Source organism: Pelodiscus sinensis, chromosome 1 (genome assembly GCF_052426305.1).
Source record: "Pelodiscus sinensis isolate ZL-2025 chromosome 1, ASM5242630v1, whole genome shotgun sequence".
In the NCBI taxonomy this organism is placed as follows: domain Eukaryota; kingdom Metazoa; phylum Chordata; order Testudines; family Trionychidae; genus Pelodiscus; species Pelodiscus sinensis.
The window spans coordinates 72,696,666-72,713,045 of record NC_143052.1 but is presented as its reverse complement, the minus strand read 5'-3'; the positions used below and the strand labels follow the sequence as shown (position 1 = coordinate 72,713,045).

Sequence of the window (16,380 nt, the reverse complement as noted above, 5' to 3'; positions counted from 1 at the left end):
ATAGTGACGTACTCATATTTATCATGACATTGCAGTGGAGTTGATGATGCTCTTATAAAGTGTTACTAAAAGTCAGCTGTTAATTGTGGCATTAAGCTATTGCTTTTGATAGCTATTAGGCCTTCCTCAAAAAAGAGCGCAGCTGTTGTGCTCCTTTTTCAAAAGCATAGCAGTCGTCCCCATCCATGCAGACCAGCTTCATTATATGGTGCAAGAATGTATGTGGAGGACCTTGCTGCCTTTGGAAAGACTAATACCATGAGTCTAATACTATTGACTATTCATTACAAACTTCCACGTTCCGCCTTTGAAATGTACAAATGCTTTTAAGCTGGCTCCCTCCAGCACACCTCTACTTCTCCCCTTGCTGCCTCTTTGTGATAGAGGCAGCGGGCGAAGGGGGGGGGCAAAGCACGATTAGTTGACTAGTGTCAACTAATTGATTAGTCACTTACATCCCTAGGTCAAAGATTGTGATAGTTTCTGACCTTTGCAGCAGAGGGCTGGGTGGTGAGGCTCCTTATACCCTTTCATTCACACGTGAACAAGGATTAATCTTGTATCTTGTTAAATTAATCATTTAAAACTTTTTTTTTACTGATTTGGCTAATAGCTATTTGAACAAAAGTAACTTAATGGTTTTGTTGGTTCTTATAAGCAGTGTTCTCTTTGAGCTGTATGGCAGCACAGCTTTGCAGGTAATTAATCAGCCCCGCTCAGTCAGTCTGTCAGCTCCATGCACAGAGCCCTGAGCCTCTGACTGGGGGTGGCTGATTAATCACCTGTGAAGCTGTGCTGCCCAGCACCTTAGTGGGAACACTGCTTACAAAATACTGTAATTCCTTTTTTTATTATTATTTTTATTGTAAAGTTCTAATGTCTTTGTGAATATAGTTCTAATTAAATATATTTGGAGATTTTAGGAAAACACTGAAATGCTTTTAAATGTTAGTTATAGTTGGCTGTTGTTTTAAACTGAACCTTTGGAGACCTATTAATAGAAAAGCAAAAGGGCATAACATTAAGACAGTTGGGTCCTTTGAACAAGTTTTCCATTCCCAGAATGCTGCTTTATCCTTTAATTCTGCGTTATGTTTATTATTAGGCTTAACCTGGAATAAAGTTAGAAGTGGCATAAAAATGATTTTGCAACTTTGATAGCAGTGCAACTAGAAACATTTGAACAGCTTTTAATATGATTCATGACTACTGTACAAAGCTATTCTTGACTTCAGCTTTTTTTTTTTTGCCTTAAAGGAGAAGGATAATAAAGGAACTAGACTTGCATATGTTGCACCTACAATACCAAGACGACTGGCCAGTACATCTGACATTGATGAGAAAGAAAACAGGTGACTGTTACAGCTTTAACTTGCCTTTTAACTATACACACAATTATGTGATATCAGAATGTCTTGGAAACTAGTCCCTGGACCTGCAAAAGATACACATATGTAGTATTCCTTCCTAAATAATTTGTCACTTTGGTTCTTATAACCAGGTAATATATTGTAGTCACAATGCCACATCTATCTTGTTGCCTCGGAATAGAATCTTTATAAAATACAGTATATTGCCTTTTTACAAGAACAGTGGGCATATGTAGGGTAAGCACTAAATGAATGTAATCCCTAGTGTTTTGTGTATTCAAGCAAGAATAGCACCTGTATTTTATCAACTAACACACTGTCGCTAAATTAGTGAAATTACTTAAGTAATTAGGTATTGTAGACAAATGCTACAACCGGCAGTGCCCCAGCTGCTGTACCACAGGCGTCCGGAGCAAAGCCGCGGAGCACGGGGGCAGCGGGACAGCCCAGACGCACCGTGGCTGTCCTGCTGCCCTCGGGCTCCGTGGCTTTGCTCTGCTTTGCTCCCCGTCCCCCTGGTCTGCAGACCAGGGGGACGGGGAGCAAAGAGGCGGAACACATGGGCAGCGGCTTTGCTCTGCTTTGCTCCCCGTCCCCCTGGTCTGCAGACCAGGGCGACGGGGAGCCAAGCGGCGGAACACGCGGGCAGCGGACAGCCCAGACGCGTCTGGGCTGTCCGCTGCCCGCGTGTTCCGCCGCTTTGCTTCCTCTCCCTGCTCTGCTGGAGACCAGGGAGAGGGAGGGCCTCGTTCGTAACTGCGGATCTGACGTAAGTCGGATCCGCGTAACTCGGGGACTGCCTGTACAAGTCTAGTTTTGTGGAGGAGGTTTCAAATGTACCCAGCAAATTTACTACAAGTTGAACCTTTCTAGTCCGGCACTCTCTGGTCCATCATGATTTTAATTAGCCAGTGTCCATTTACCATGGCCGTGGCCGAGTTTTCTGCAGTCCCATAGTTTGTTTACAGCCGCCAGTCCTGGCTCTAGGTGCTCTATGTTGCTGCTTAGCTCTAATTTACCTCTAAATATCTTGTAAGAGCCCAGTAAGCAGTGGAAATATTGGTAATACTGCCAGACAATATTGATCTCCCGTGGTTCAGCAAATTCTCTGGTTCAGCATCAGTCAGGTTCAGGGGCTGCCGGACTAGAGATGTTTAACCCTGCATATGCCTGCAGCGTGCCTACCTGTTACCCCACCCTGGCTCTGCTGCAGCTTAAAAGCCAGCTCCCAGTGCACCTTCTCCTGGGGAACTGCCTCCCCTCACGTGTAAACATGTGACTACTGAAATTTTATGTAAACACGTACTTTTTAATATCCCTTATTTATGCCTTTTACTATTCTTTGAAGGGATTGTATTATTCTTTCATATTGAACTAGCTGGACTTACTTGGCTTTGCCCGGGAAACCAGAGGAACAAAATTTAGAAAAACAGAAGCTAGTCCAGACAGCCTCCAGTCACACTGTAGCTGCCAGTGCCTGACATCTGGCCATGATGGCAGACCCCCATACTTTTCTACTGCTGCATAAAGCAAAATCTCTGACTCAAAAAAGAGGCATTGCAATGTTGAGAATCAGAGTTTTTTGACTTGGCAAACTTAGATACAAAAGTCATAATAGAAACTATGTCTCTGTTTTCTTCCCATGTCATGAGTCTTGGAGCTGTTAAAAGCACAGTGGAAGTGAGAGCCCCCTAATCACCATGACTTGTTTCCCCACCATTGCTGGAAGCATATGGAGGCCCCTCTTCAATAGTGCAATGTTTTGGTTCCTATCAGATGGTATTTTTGCTAATTATTCTTGTAGAAGCTAATGTGTTTTTTTGGTAGGGAAGTAGGGGATAGGCATGCTGGGTCTGCAGATTCTCATCCAAGAGCTGAGTATAGGGATGCTTCAATCGATGGGGCTGGCCCTACTGAATCTGAGAGATTTCAAGGTGACACTGTGATGACGCAGTCGGGGTTCCCCCTGACTCTGCACCCCTGTAAGCAGTAAGAACAGACTCCACCAGTCATAGAATAGAGAGGGGTTTATTGTTCCTTCAGGATACAGCACAGCACTTATGTGATGTGGCTATAGGGGCCCGGGCCAGGATCTCTCAGATCCTAGGGTTAGGGGTCCATCGCTCCTAGGCCCCAGCTTAGCTTCTTCTCTCCATGCTTCCTGGACAGCCACTGCCTCCCTCCCAGGCCCTGCCCCCCAGCCAGGTGCTGGTCTCCGCCTTCCTCCCTTTGTGTCTCTTCCTGGGAGGCTGAGCCTAGGTGTCTGGGTTAATACACATTTGGGAGAGTCAGTGAGAATCTCATATCACAGCGCAGGGGGACCCCGGGTTACAGAGCAGACAGCACTCCCACTATGCCACAGACACCTTTCAAACTCTCTCTGAAACTGAGTCAACTACCTGAGCCTGCTGGCACCTCTATAGTCCCTCCTCCATCACCACCCCCTTGACCAGCTGCCCCTCCCATGGACTGAATCTCTACCCCCCAGGATCATTCAGTATCAAACCCAGGACCAGTGCCCAGATTTGAGGGATCTCTTCTCCCCCCCTCCCCCCCCCGAGATTAATTTCTCAACCACTAAGCATCATCCAGTGCTGCCCCTTGGGCCAGTGCCCCTCAAAGGAGAGAGGACACCCCCCCCCTCCCCGGCCATGGGCTTCATTTCTCACTCATTCCCTGCAGGATTGTCCAGCCCCACTTCCTTCATCCCCCTACAATCCTGCCCTCCTCCCATTCGCCCCTAACGGTCCAGCCCCACCCACCCTCACAATCCTGCCCTCCCCCTCTCACTCCCAATGGTTCAGGCCCCTCGGACACCCCCCACTTGCCCCCAATAGTTCAGCTTCTCCCCCCGTTCTCACCTCCAGGTCCCCGTTGTGCCTCCTTCCGGACACTTTTTCAAAGTGACAGCTGATCGGTAACAGCAGCTCTGCCCCCTCTGCCTAGAGTGAGCCCTGGCAGCAACACACCCGCCCATTGGTTGGCCGCCGGGCCCCCGGCCAATTGCAGTATTGAATAGGGGCCTCCAGATGCTTCCAGCAATGGTGGGGAAGCCGCTTCTCCCCGCACAGCCAAGCTTTCTCATCTCTTCCCACAGTATCTTAAAACCTTCTCCTGGAGGAAAGGTTATCCCATGGAAAATTTGGTTGTGGTAGGTCTTATCGTGTCCAAGTTATTAGAGCACAAACATACAAACATTCTCCTTTATATATTAGATTACTTACTTGAGTATTGGTTTAATGCTGTTAATTGATTTCATTTTCATTCTTTCAAGACATCACTTTAGCTCCTTGTTCTCCGAGGGAACCTCTTGCACTGATGTCTTTTTAAAAATAAAATAAAATACATACTTGTGTTTTAAAGTTATCATTTATTTCATGGCTCAGTAGTACTGAACTCTTCAGTATGAACCTCTAAATTTTATTGCCATGTTGTTTATTCTGTCTCTATAAAATATACTTCATTTTTATCCCTGCGATTATTACACATACAACTGTAGTTTTTCAAGATTATGTGTGCTACTATTTATTGCCTGCTACCCCGCATTATCAGTGGCTTAAAGAGTAAAAGTGCTTTTGAATTAGTGGAGATGCTCCCAAAATGAGAGATTCTATGAAACTGGCTTTGAAGAAGCAAAATTATAGGTAAGTAGTTTTCCCTTGACTGCATTACGGTGTCCCTGTAGCATTGTGAGTAACTCTTGCCCTTGTCTTGAGGAAAAACAAAGCCAGTAAAAGATGGCTATTAAATTATCTTTCAGTATTAACATGAGCTTAGGAATTTGCTAACTAAATGGTAATTTTATTGCGGTCTGCACAGGTCCCAGTCCTTTAACTTTTTATTTTCTGCAGCCCCCTTTAAAGAAACAAACAAAACTATCTCTAATATATGCCTTATGTAATACATACATAATACAATCTTTTTACAGGGACTCATCTGCCAGTTCAATACGTAGTAGTGGTTCTTACACAAGACGAAAATGGGAGGAAGATGTCAAGAAAAACAGCTTGAACGAAGGACCTACATCACTAAATACAAGTTATCAAAAAAGGTAGAGACTCTGACCATGTTTATTGCTGTCAGCAAAATAAGTTAGATTTCTGCTTTGGACTGATTGGGGAAGTGAGCACATTGTTAGCTTTTGTTTAAAAAAATATATTGAAAGGTTGATTTATTTTTTTTTAACACTACAAGGATCTTTTTCAATGAAACATTGCCACTGCAAAGTTTTTATTCTTTATCATAAAACAAAGTAATTCCAAAGTCATGATCAGCCATACTTCCCAGAGGAGTTAAAATCCTTGTAGAAAAAATGTGAATGGAATGGGAAGATTTTTAAATTAGGCAAGACTGCAGCCTCCATAGAATGTAGACATACCCACTCATGGTTTAAAAAAAATTCTTCTGGATATGAATGAGATTTGACTTCATTGAAAATACCTGTCCATGCATGCGCAGTATATATTTCACAGAATTATCTTGCAAAGGGCCAAGTCTTGCTAACATATACATAAATTTGCTCAGTTGATATGTTTCAAAGGCTGAGCTTATTAGTCTGTTTCAGCAAAAACAACTAGGAGTCCTGTAGCACCTTAAAGACTAACAACATACCAAAAGACTCCTCGATGTTTTTACTCAGTTAAATAATTCCATCAATGGGTTCTGCTCATGTGGGTAAGGTTGCAAACACCTATGTGAGTATGATTGGGCCAGAAGCATGTAAAGTGTATAGATGAGGGGAAAAAGCTATCCTACCCATGGCTGTATGAATAACTAACCGCATGCTTATGCGCAGGGCTCGCTGAACCGCAGCGAGCCCCGCTGTCCGGCAATCTGCGCATGCGCAGATCACTCAAACCCGGCTCTTCCGGGTTGCAATCTACTCGCCACGGGTGAGTATATTGTATTATTTGTCAAGCCCTGCTTATGCGTGCTAGTGGTGCAAATGGTGGTGAGGTATACTCTTTCAGAGCCTTTTTCTTTGTCACTTAGGCTATGTCTACACTCCCAGGTTATTTCGAAATAAGCTTATTCCTCTTCAGAAGCAGGAGTAGTAGTTATTTTGAAATAACAGGCTTGGTAGTGTGGACATTTACCTTATTTCAAAATAACTCCCCTGTGTAGACATGCCCTCAGATACGAACCACTGGTTCCAGTAGTATGTAGTTGAATTGTTCCATATTATAGAGTATAATTACATGTTTTTCCTCTTAAAGAAAAGAAGAAAAACTGAAAATTCCTTTTAAAAAAAAAATAAAAAGGTTGCATAATCTTAGCAGCTGAGAAATGTCAAAGTGAAGGCGCAGGAGCAACCTTTGTCCATATGTTTTATTATATTGTCCATATGTTTTAATGCTATTTCTCATATGCAGTCAGTCATTTTTTATATCTTACCTATTCATGTAGCACTTTCTATATCTCTTTTTTCTTACCCTATGGTAACACAAATAGTGTAACATTTTCAAAAGCATCAAATTCCTGTTTTCAACAGTGGTTTAGGCACCATTGACTTTCAGTGAGGCTTAAGCTCTAAAGAGCTTAACTCACCTTTAATAACTAAACATGTCCTCCCAAGTCATTTAGGCACTGTTGAAAAATGTATCCCGTCTGCTCTATCATTGAATACTTACATGTTTAATTGTCATCTCTTTTAGGCATACCTTATTAATGTAGCAGCTCAGACTTCCTTGGGTATAATTCAGTGGTAAGGTAGCTAACTCTGAAACCAATTTAACTTCAGATTTAGGTGACTTATTTCATATATACCAGCAAATTTAATTTGTTCACTATTATTTATCTGTAGTATGTTTAAAAAAGGTTAACCATATATTGTTGTAATAGTCTGTATTAATCTATCTAGCGCTGAAAGTAAGCTCCATAGAGAATAAGTAAGGCATAACCCCTTACCTAAGAACATAATTTTAAACATAAGGGTGGTGAATGTGGGTTACAAGAATATAATGTGCTGGCTTAGGTTCATTATCATGTTTTGATATTATTGCTGGCTTTAAAAAGAAAGGCTGAAGCACTTGTTCCAGTGGGAGAAGGGATAAATAGGAGGGGATAGAAATAATAGACTCTGTTCCCTGGCAAACAAAGTATAGTATGATGCTGTACGTGTGTACATTCTAAGTTGTTGGAAAATCAACTTTAACCACAATAGAAGCAAATTTAACCACAATAGAAGAATAAAAAAATCCAGTGATGGCAAAGCCAACAACATGGTTTCTGCTTTTTTGTAGTAGTGTTGTGACAGTCTTTTACAGCTCATGAGTCTCTGCAGCTACTAAGTTCAGGCACAGAAAAAGCATATCTGCTTACAGTACTTTCAACTCTGCTATGCAGAGTGAGAAGTAGAGTCAGTAGTGTGGGAACCTTTAGGTTTTCTTCCTTCCTTCCTTCCTTCCTTCCTTCCTTCCTTCTCTACACCTTGAAAAATGGAGATGCAAAGGGGAGTGTTAGTCAGAGTAGCATAATGTTTCTGAGCTAGGATGGAGCAAATCCACTGAGCTTTAAAACAAAGGCAACAAATTTGAATAGCTGAGGAAGTTGCTGGCATTTGTGTATGTGGATATTGGAGAATCTGTTGAGATGAGTGAAGCAATAGTTGAATGAGGCACTGAAGATGATAATGAGGACTTTGGCATAGCAGTTGAAATGATACTATATATAGGTAAGTTTATGGAGTGATAATGGGGAGTAGCAGAAAAAAAATCTGGGATTAAGGAGGACTATAAGATTATAGCATCAGAGGCTGAAAGAAGGTCTGAGTCAAGGGAACTGAAAACTTAATTCCAATTTGGGAATGTTCCTTTTGCCCAAAATAAGACTGAGATGCAGTCACTTGTTTTACTTAGTCACACTGTAGCTTTGACATCTTTGTGTGAATATAAATGGTACAAACACTCTGTGTAAATATCTCTTGTCCACAGTGGCTCCTTTGGTAAAAGACAAGATGACTTGATTAGTTCTCATGTTCCAAGTACTACGTCAGCACCAACAATTACCTCTTCAGCTGGTATTCAGAAAAACTTGCTTTCCAGCACAAACACCACTACAAAGATTACAACGGGTTCTACTTCAGCAGGTGTACAAAGCAGGTAAGGATATCAACACACTGTGTGTCATATCTACTATGTGCTTATGTATGTGCATGCTTTTTTTGTTCAGTAGGTCATAGGGCTCTGGATTTTTTTCATTTTCCTGTTAAATTTGTTTAAATACATACAATTTGGCTTAAAATAATTGTGGATGGCTTTCGCTATAAAGTGGCAGCTATGCATGTCTATAAAAGAATAAATTGAATGCTAGAAGGGTAAAGAATATTAAAAGTTTAAACAGTTAACTGTTTAATTTTGAATTTATCTAATGGCTCCAGGTGAGCTTCATCTTTCATAGCAAAGACATTTTTCCATTTGTTCTTTTAAAAAAATCCATCCCTCAACTTACGTGTTTTCAGCTGTTTAGTAAGTGCTTTCATTGTTTAGCTGTTTCCTTTTCTCTTTTTTTTGTGTTGCTGCTTGTGATGCTATAGTACCTCAAATCGTTTGTGGGCTGATGATAGTACTGAGAGAGAAAAAGACAGTGTTCCTACAGCAGTGACCGTTCCTGTTGCACCATCTGTTGTAAATGCTACAGCTACTACCACAACCATGACTACAACTACTTCTGGCACTGTGTCCTCAACGTCAGAGGTCAGGGAGAGACGGAGGTGTGTACAAGTCCTGCAAGCAATGGCACTGTTGCACAATATAGTCATTTTCTTATTTAGAAAAAAGTGCAGTAGTTAATCATCGATCATCTAGTACAGTGAATGAAGCAATACGCATCCATTTACTAACTGTACTGAGACTATCAACATGCTACAAATTTCATTAACCCTCCAGAACATGTTTTGAGAAACTTCCGAAGAATCTCACAAAATATCCTACAACTAATGAGAATATTGAGTTAGGTTTTCATGTTACTTCTATTTTGTTTCGGCCTTAATTAATAATCTTGCTTTTTGGTATAGGTTACTTGCAGGTTTATATTTTTGTGTATGTCAGATTGCATAGAGATACAGAATTTTGACCCAAACATTCTTTGGGATGTCTATACCATCTGCAGAATTGTCTCAGCTCAGATCAATAAACTTAGGCTTGCATGCAGCACTAAAAATAGCTGTTAGACGGAGCTTTGAAGTTGTAGCGTGGGCTCTGAAGTCCATACCTCGCTTTAGGTTTTGGAGTCCAGTGTATAGCCCAAGCTTCATTGTCTACTTGTATTTGTAGCATGGTAACATGAGCTTGCTAGCCCACATCAGCCTGTCTGCCCAGGTTGAGAGTGTAGAATGCAGTTGTGCTGCTGTATCATGTCTGGTGAAGATGCTGTCTGCTGCTGGGAGAGATTTTTCCTGTCAGCATATTAAAACCACCTCCTCAAGAAAGAGTAGCTCTTCCACCAACATAGCGCTGTCCACAGTGTAGATAGCTGTGAGAGTTTGGATTGGTGTAATTTAAGTTGCTCAGGGAATGGCTTATTCACACCTTTGAGTAACATAAGTAATACTCACATAGCCTGTAGTGTAGACAATACCTCAGTGTTTATTTAGTAATTATTATTTAGTAATCATGTGTTACTTTTGCTTTGAAAAATAAAAGGCTCAGGGAAAATTAAAAAATCAAGCTGTATAGTTGCTAATGTAGTGGTTATCATTCACAACAGGTGGGGTTACTATGCTAGAAGATACTACAAGGCAGACATGCTAATTTTGTGATCTAAACTTAGAGCAATTTTTAATGTGTCTTTCCCACTCTGACATTGGAGGCATCTGGGGGAATAATGTGGCTCATAAGCCGTTTTGGTAGTAACCACTACTTTGCATGTAGTGGTTACTACCAAAGTAGCATGGTTGCTGCAGGCCGGGTGTCATATAAGCAAATGTAAGCAATGTAAAATATGTCAGTATTGCTCAAAGAAAAAATTCTATTCTCAGTAGCTTAAATTTACTGTTCCCGTAACCACTAAAAGACTGTTACAAACTGACAAAAGCAAGGAAATTCATAGTTAAGGCTGTCACTCGGTCATTCACTCTCACTAGCGTGTCTAGGTATTGCATGTGTGTTACGTAAGATCACAATATCCACTGTTAGATTTTTTGCAAATGGACTGAATTTCCTTGATTTTGAGTATATACTGGCAAAAAGGTTTGGTGCAAAATAAAACTGTTTTAAATGAAAAGTATTGATTGTATGTATAGTGCATAGTTTGTTGAATATTTTAAAAAAGCACACATTTTATATTAGTAGTTCATTAAAGAGACTTGATTCATATTGATAGTCAAAATGTCTGCAAAATCTTACTTGAAAAGTAATCCCACTCGGAGCTAGTCTAGTGCCTAAACAATGCATTTTGAGGCAAGTTGAAGAAGTGAGTGTTCATCTGTAAAAGATTGAGAAGGAAATAGAGGAGAGTGAAACAAAAATATGGCCCAACCAAGAAATCTTAATGCAATTTTCATCTGTAGCACCTTTTTGCACACAAAATTATAAGCCTCTAAAAAAGATTCTAGTGGTATGGGAGGTTTTTTTGTTTTAGGTATATTAGCACTGATAAATACCAGTATAGTAATCATAGACTTTAGGGCTTAGTCTAGACTATAGGTATATCTACAGGTAAAATTACATAGGTATAATTATACTAATGTAGCTCCCTGTCTGAATACTCCTGGCCAGTTGTAAAAGTGGTTTTTTTTCTGGTTTAGCTTAAACCACTTTCAAAGTGACATAAATAAAGGTGCAAAATGATTATTTTGGTTTTGTGATGTGCGAAACATTCAAGTCCAGTCCTGTAGAGTGTGTGTGTATGAAGTGCCTTAAAAGAAGAACTTTGTAAATTAAAAAAAAAAAAGCAGTTATGAGCCAGATCAGCTAGGGGAAAATTTAAACAAAACAGTCAATGATAACTGACAATTGTTTGAAAACATTATACTAGATGACCAAAAATTCACAGTTGTGAAACAAGGCTGTGCTTGTTTAAAAACAAAAACAGACACATTACACTAGCCTCTTGTGGAAATGAAAGAAAATGGAACTAAAGAAAAGCTCAGAGCAATTAATATATACTAGAAGCTAGGAACATTTAAAAAATAAATCAGGAATGCAAAAAAGGACATAATTCTGCTAGCCATATATTTCTCTTCAAGAGTTACTTAATTATATTAGGAACAAAAAGAATCCTTACGATAATACTTTACTAGATGGAAATGATAGAACTATCAGTAATACCATAAAAAAATCAGAAATGTATAGCAGATTTTTCTATTTTTTATTTAGGGAAAAGCCAGAAGAGGTATTCTGTCATGATGAGGAAATACTTTCCATTCCAATAATAACTCAGAAGGATGTTAAACAGGAGCTAGCAAAGTTAGATATTTTTAAATCAGCAGGGGGATGATTTGCTTCCAAGTGTTCTAAATGAGTTGTCCACAAAGTGCTCTGGACTGTTAATGTTGACTTTGAGAACTCTTGGAACACTGGGGAAGTTACAGAGGACCAGAAGAAAGCTAATGTTGTACCAATATTATAATAGTAAACAGGGTAATCCAAGTAATTATAGGCCTGCCAATCTGACATCACTTTGGACAAAATAATGAGTAGCTGATACAGAATTTGTTTAGAGGAGGTTAATGTAATTAATGCCAGTCGGCATGGGTTTATGGACATACTTCTTGTCAAATTTCATACTGCTTTTTTGTGAGATTACAAGTTTGGTTGATTAAAAATGAGGGTTAATGTAGTACACTTAAGACTTCTCTAAGGACATTTTACTTGGAACTGCGTGATAGTTTGATTTAAGACATTAGAAAGATGCAAAATCATCATGGCACATATTAAATTAATTAAAAATAGGCTAACTGTTAATAGGTTTCAAAGTAGAACTGTAAATAGTGTGTTTCTAGAGGGATTCCAAAGGGATTAGTTCATAGCCCAATGATATTTGACATTTTCATCAATAAAGAAAATTTAACATAATTGATGAAGTTTGCAGATAACACAAAGATTGGGGAAACGGAAAATAATGAAGATGATGGGTAACTGATACAGAAATATTTGGATTGCTTGATAAGCTGAGCATGGGCAAGAGTTACCCTTAGATGTACAATAGTAATAGAGATGTAGCCATGTTAGTCTGGTCTTGCTAAAACAAGACAGGACTATGCAGCACTTTAAAGACTAACAAGATGTTTATTAGGTGATGAGCTTTTGCGGGCCAGACCCATTTCCTCAGATCAAATTGTGGAAGAAAATTGGCATGACCATATATACCAAAGGGATACAATCAAAAAAAGTGAACACTTATAAAATAGACAAATCAGATTTTAGAACAGAGGAGGCATGGGGGGAGAGGTTAATGTCTGAGAGAATGATATTAGCGGTGATAATTGGGGAAGCTATCTTTTTAATGGGTAAGATATTTAGCACCTTTGTTAAGGTCCATTCATAAAGTGTCAAATTTAAGCATGAATGACAGTTCAGAGGCTTCTCTTTGAAGTCTTGTGTTTTCAGGTATCTAAAAGGGTGTCATAAGGAGGAAGGAGAAAAATTGTTCTCCTTGACAGGACAAGAAGCAATGGGTTTAAATTGCAGCAAGGGAGGTTTAGGTTGAACATTAGGAAAAACTTCCTAACTGTCAGGGTGGTTAAACACTGGAATAAATTGCCTAGGGTGGTTGTGGGATCTCCATCTCTGGAGATATTTAAGAGCAGGTTAGAGGAACATCTATCAGGATTGATCTAGATGGTGCTTGGTCCTGTCGTGAAGGTAGGGGACTGAACTTGATGATCTCTCGAGGTCCTTTCCAGTTCTAAAGATTCTCTGATCCTATGATGTAGTTTAGAAGCACTACATCATGGGATCAGATGTTGTTAGCTCATTGGTCTAAGCCAAGGGAAGCCCAGAATAGAGTATAGCCTGCTAACACAGTTTTAAAAGTTATTAAATCATATGTACGCTGGTAGGGGAGAAATGTTTTTAAAATATTAACTAGTAATGTTAAAATCCTAGTGTAAATAGGGCAGTTTGGAGTGCTAACTCATGCTAAAACACAATGTAAATGCTACAGGTTGAACCTCCCAAATCTGGGACTCTCTTGTCCGGCAACATCCTTGGTCCATCAGTGTCACGGCTGTTACTTGACCAAAGAGCACTGGAGGCGGCAGTAGGAGACAATGTGGGAGCTAGGGAGCTTAGACTGGACCAGCAGTGGCTGGGAAACCCCTGACCTGGCTGGAGAACTCCTGATGTCAATGGGACCAGGCATGGCTGGGGAGCCTCCGCCCCAGCAGGGGAATCCTCGGCATCAGTTGGGCATCAGTTCTCCAGGCCCCAGCTGAAGAACCCCCATCTGCAGAGGGACTGCTGGTGGTGGGAGGCCCAGCAAAGGAACCTCTGGCAGCAGCAGGACCACAGGCGGCCAGGCGGCTCCTGCCAGAACCCCGGGAAACCCCCCAGTGGTAGTGCAGCCAGAGTAACTGGGCAGCATTGGCTGAGAATGTCCTGATTGAAGCAAAGCTGGCGGAGGTGGGCGGCCCTGCCAGTAAATCCCTGGCCACAGTGGGGCCAGCTATAGCAAAGCAGCAGGGTAGCAGAGAAGCCTCTTCCAGGACACACCCTGTGATAGTGGGGCCGCAGCAGCTAGGCAGTCAAGGCTGAGAGCCCCAAGGGAGGCTGAGGCAACCAGTGGGCAGCGGCGTAAGGAGCTCCTGCTCGGGTCAGCATTAGAGGGGGCAGGGCAGGGAGCCCCAGGGAGAGGAGCTTGGAAGCGGGTAGCCAACACAGGATCACTGACCTTCCTGGTCTAGAAAATTCCCTGGTTTGGGACAGCTCAGGCTCCAAGGGTGCTGGACCAGGGAGGTCTAACCTGTGGTTTTCTTGCTATAGTTGACTCCTACCAGTGAACATATTAAAATAGAAACTACCTATGTTTGTCTATATAATGGCAAATTTTGTCTTTTCATTTTTAATCTGTCTGGTAGAGGTAGAATATGATGATCCAGTATTAGTTTGTGCAATTATTTGTTTTTTTTTTTAAAAAAAAGATAGAATATCCCCTGAAAACATTATTGAATAATTTTAGTATTTTCAAATTGACTTCAAGAGCTGTTTTGAATTATGTTTGTCGAGTGGTCTCCCAAATATAAAGGAATATTTCTATCATTAAAAAATATGTTGTTTAAAAAAAAGCTAATAAAACATAACCTACCATGTTGTCGACAACATCAGAGAATATGATAGTATCTAAGCCACTACTGTAAAAAATTGGTAAACCAGTCAGTTTTGAGACCCAAAATTGTTCAGAACTGCAGTTTGTTGTCCTCAGACTTGGAGTGCAGGTTATATAATTTTTGAATAGAACTTTGTTTCAGGATCTTATGTTTGACTTCTTTTCTGCTTTTTTCCCCAAATTAAAATATGCTTGAAACTTTTAAATATCAGAATTATACATTGAAGACTTGATTTATTATCCTGTATTAGAAAAGCAACAGTTCCATTAAGATCCTTAATGGGATCATTTTAGTTTTATAGATAAGGGGCAAAATCCTGTGTCCAAAGCTGAGGTGGCCTCACTTGTAGTTGAAATGATACTGTTCTGTTGCATAAAACAGATAGGAAGATGCTTCTAGTAGAGGGGAATGCAGGGAGCATGAACCCTGGGCCCAGCTAATCCATGTGTCAGAACATAGTTCAGCACAAGGATCCATACAGTGCAGGGAGGAAATTACTTCAGATTTTGGCACTTCTGTGCTGTGATTGTGGAAGCTTTAGCCAGTCCCTCTCACAAGCTAGAGCAGCTTTGAGAGCTGAATTAATTTGTGCTGAGCTGCCCGCACTAATTTGCACTAAACAGCCAACCGACTTTGGGTTATTCAAGCAGCTGGAATGGCAGGATTGAGAGAGCACTGAAACAAGCCACCCATACAAAGGACTTCTGTTGAAAGGGGCCAAGCGTTGGCATAATGTACACCTGCAGAGAGATCTCCCTGTACATTGGACATAATCTTTTGGGACCCTCTTGATAGCCTGAGAACTCTTACACAATCAGAGCTAGTGAAAAGGAGGAAGAAGCATCCATATATTGGGTCCTACCTATGTGCAGAGTTCCCTGTATGGTAATGCACAGTGGGCTGTACATGTACTGGCTAAGGGAAAAGAAGGGGTGGGTTACGAGAATCTGCTTCTGTACAAACTGTCCTGTCCTCTTTTGTAGGGTATGAAATCCACGTAAGAGCCATGTCACACAGATGCATGGAATGCTGGGCTCAAGATTGTTCTTCATATCTTAAAGTTGAAGCCTCAAATGCAGAATTCATATAATAATTTATGATAGAGCTCTCAGATTTATGTGTAAACAGAATTGCTCATGAAAATAATTCAGAAAACATTATTCTCTTTCCCCCAGAGTTAGAGAGTAGTGCTAGTTTTAGATCTGGTCTTGTAAAACTACTTGGGAATTTCAATTGTCATGGACTTTTTTGGGGGGGGGGGGGCGGTTGATGAGGCCAAGTGTTCTGTGTTAGTTTTGCTTGTCAATATGGCTAAAAATCTATAACTGAGAAGTCCACTATTCTAGATGTTAGTATGATTTTGCTTTTATAAAATGACTGCAAACCTGTAATACTGAAATTGACAATATTTCACAAACCTAGGTATATTCAGAGTACACTGAATGATTGGGCAACAAAATGGCAAATGAAATTTCATGTGGATAAGTGTAAAGTAATGCACATTGGAAAAAATAACCCCAACTAAACATACAATATGATGGGGGCTAATTTAGCTACAGCTAATAAGGAAAGAGATCTTGGAGTTATCGTGGATAGTTCTCTGAAAAAGTCCACGCAGTGTGCAGCGGCAATCAAAAAAAGCAAATGGGTGCTAGGAATTATTAAAAAAGGGATAAAAAAATAAGATGAAGAATACCTTACTACCTTTATATAAAACTATAGTATACCCACATCTTGAATACT

At 40.5% G+C, this 16,380-nt stretch overlaps 1 protein-coding gene across 8 annotated transcripts in view; it reads left to right on the top strand.

The window, feature by feature from the left end:
• The window catches only part of PPP1R12A (protein phosphatase 1 regulatory subunit 12A), a 177,693-nt gene that overhangs the window by 125,177 nt on the left and 36,136 nt on the right, over positions 1–16,380 (top strand). For 7 of the 8 annotated variants that reach the window (XM_075932351.2, XM_075932358.2, XM_006118485.5 and 4 more), the window contains 4 exons: positions 1,258–1,352; positions 5,299–5,421; positions 8,303–8,470; positions 8,905–9,081. In XM_075932351.2, the coding sequence (XP_075788466.2) occupies positions 1,258–1,352; positions 5,299–5,421; positions 8,303–8,470; positions 8,905–9,081 (563 nt within the window). The remainder of the gene's footprint in view (positions 1–1,257; positions 1,353–5,298; positions 5,422–8,302; positions 8,471–8,904; positions 9,082–16,380) is intronic. The other variant, XM_075932387.2, reaches the window with a different exon arrangement.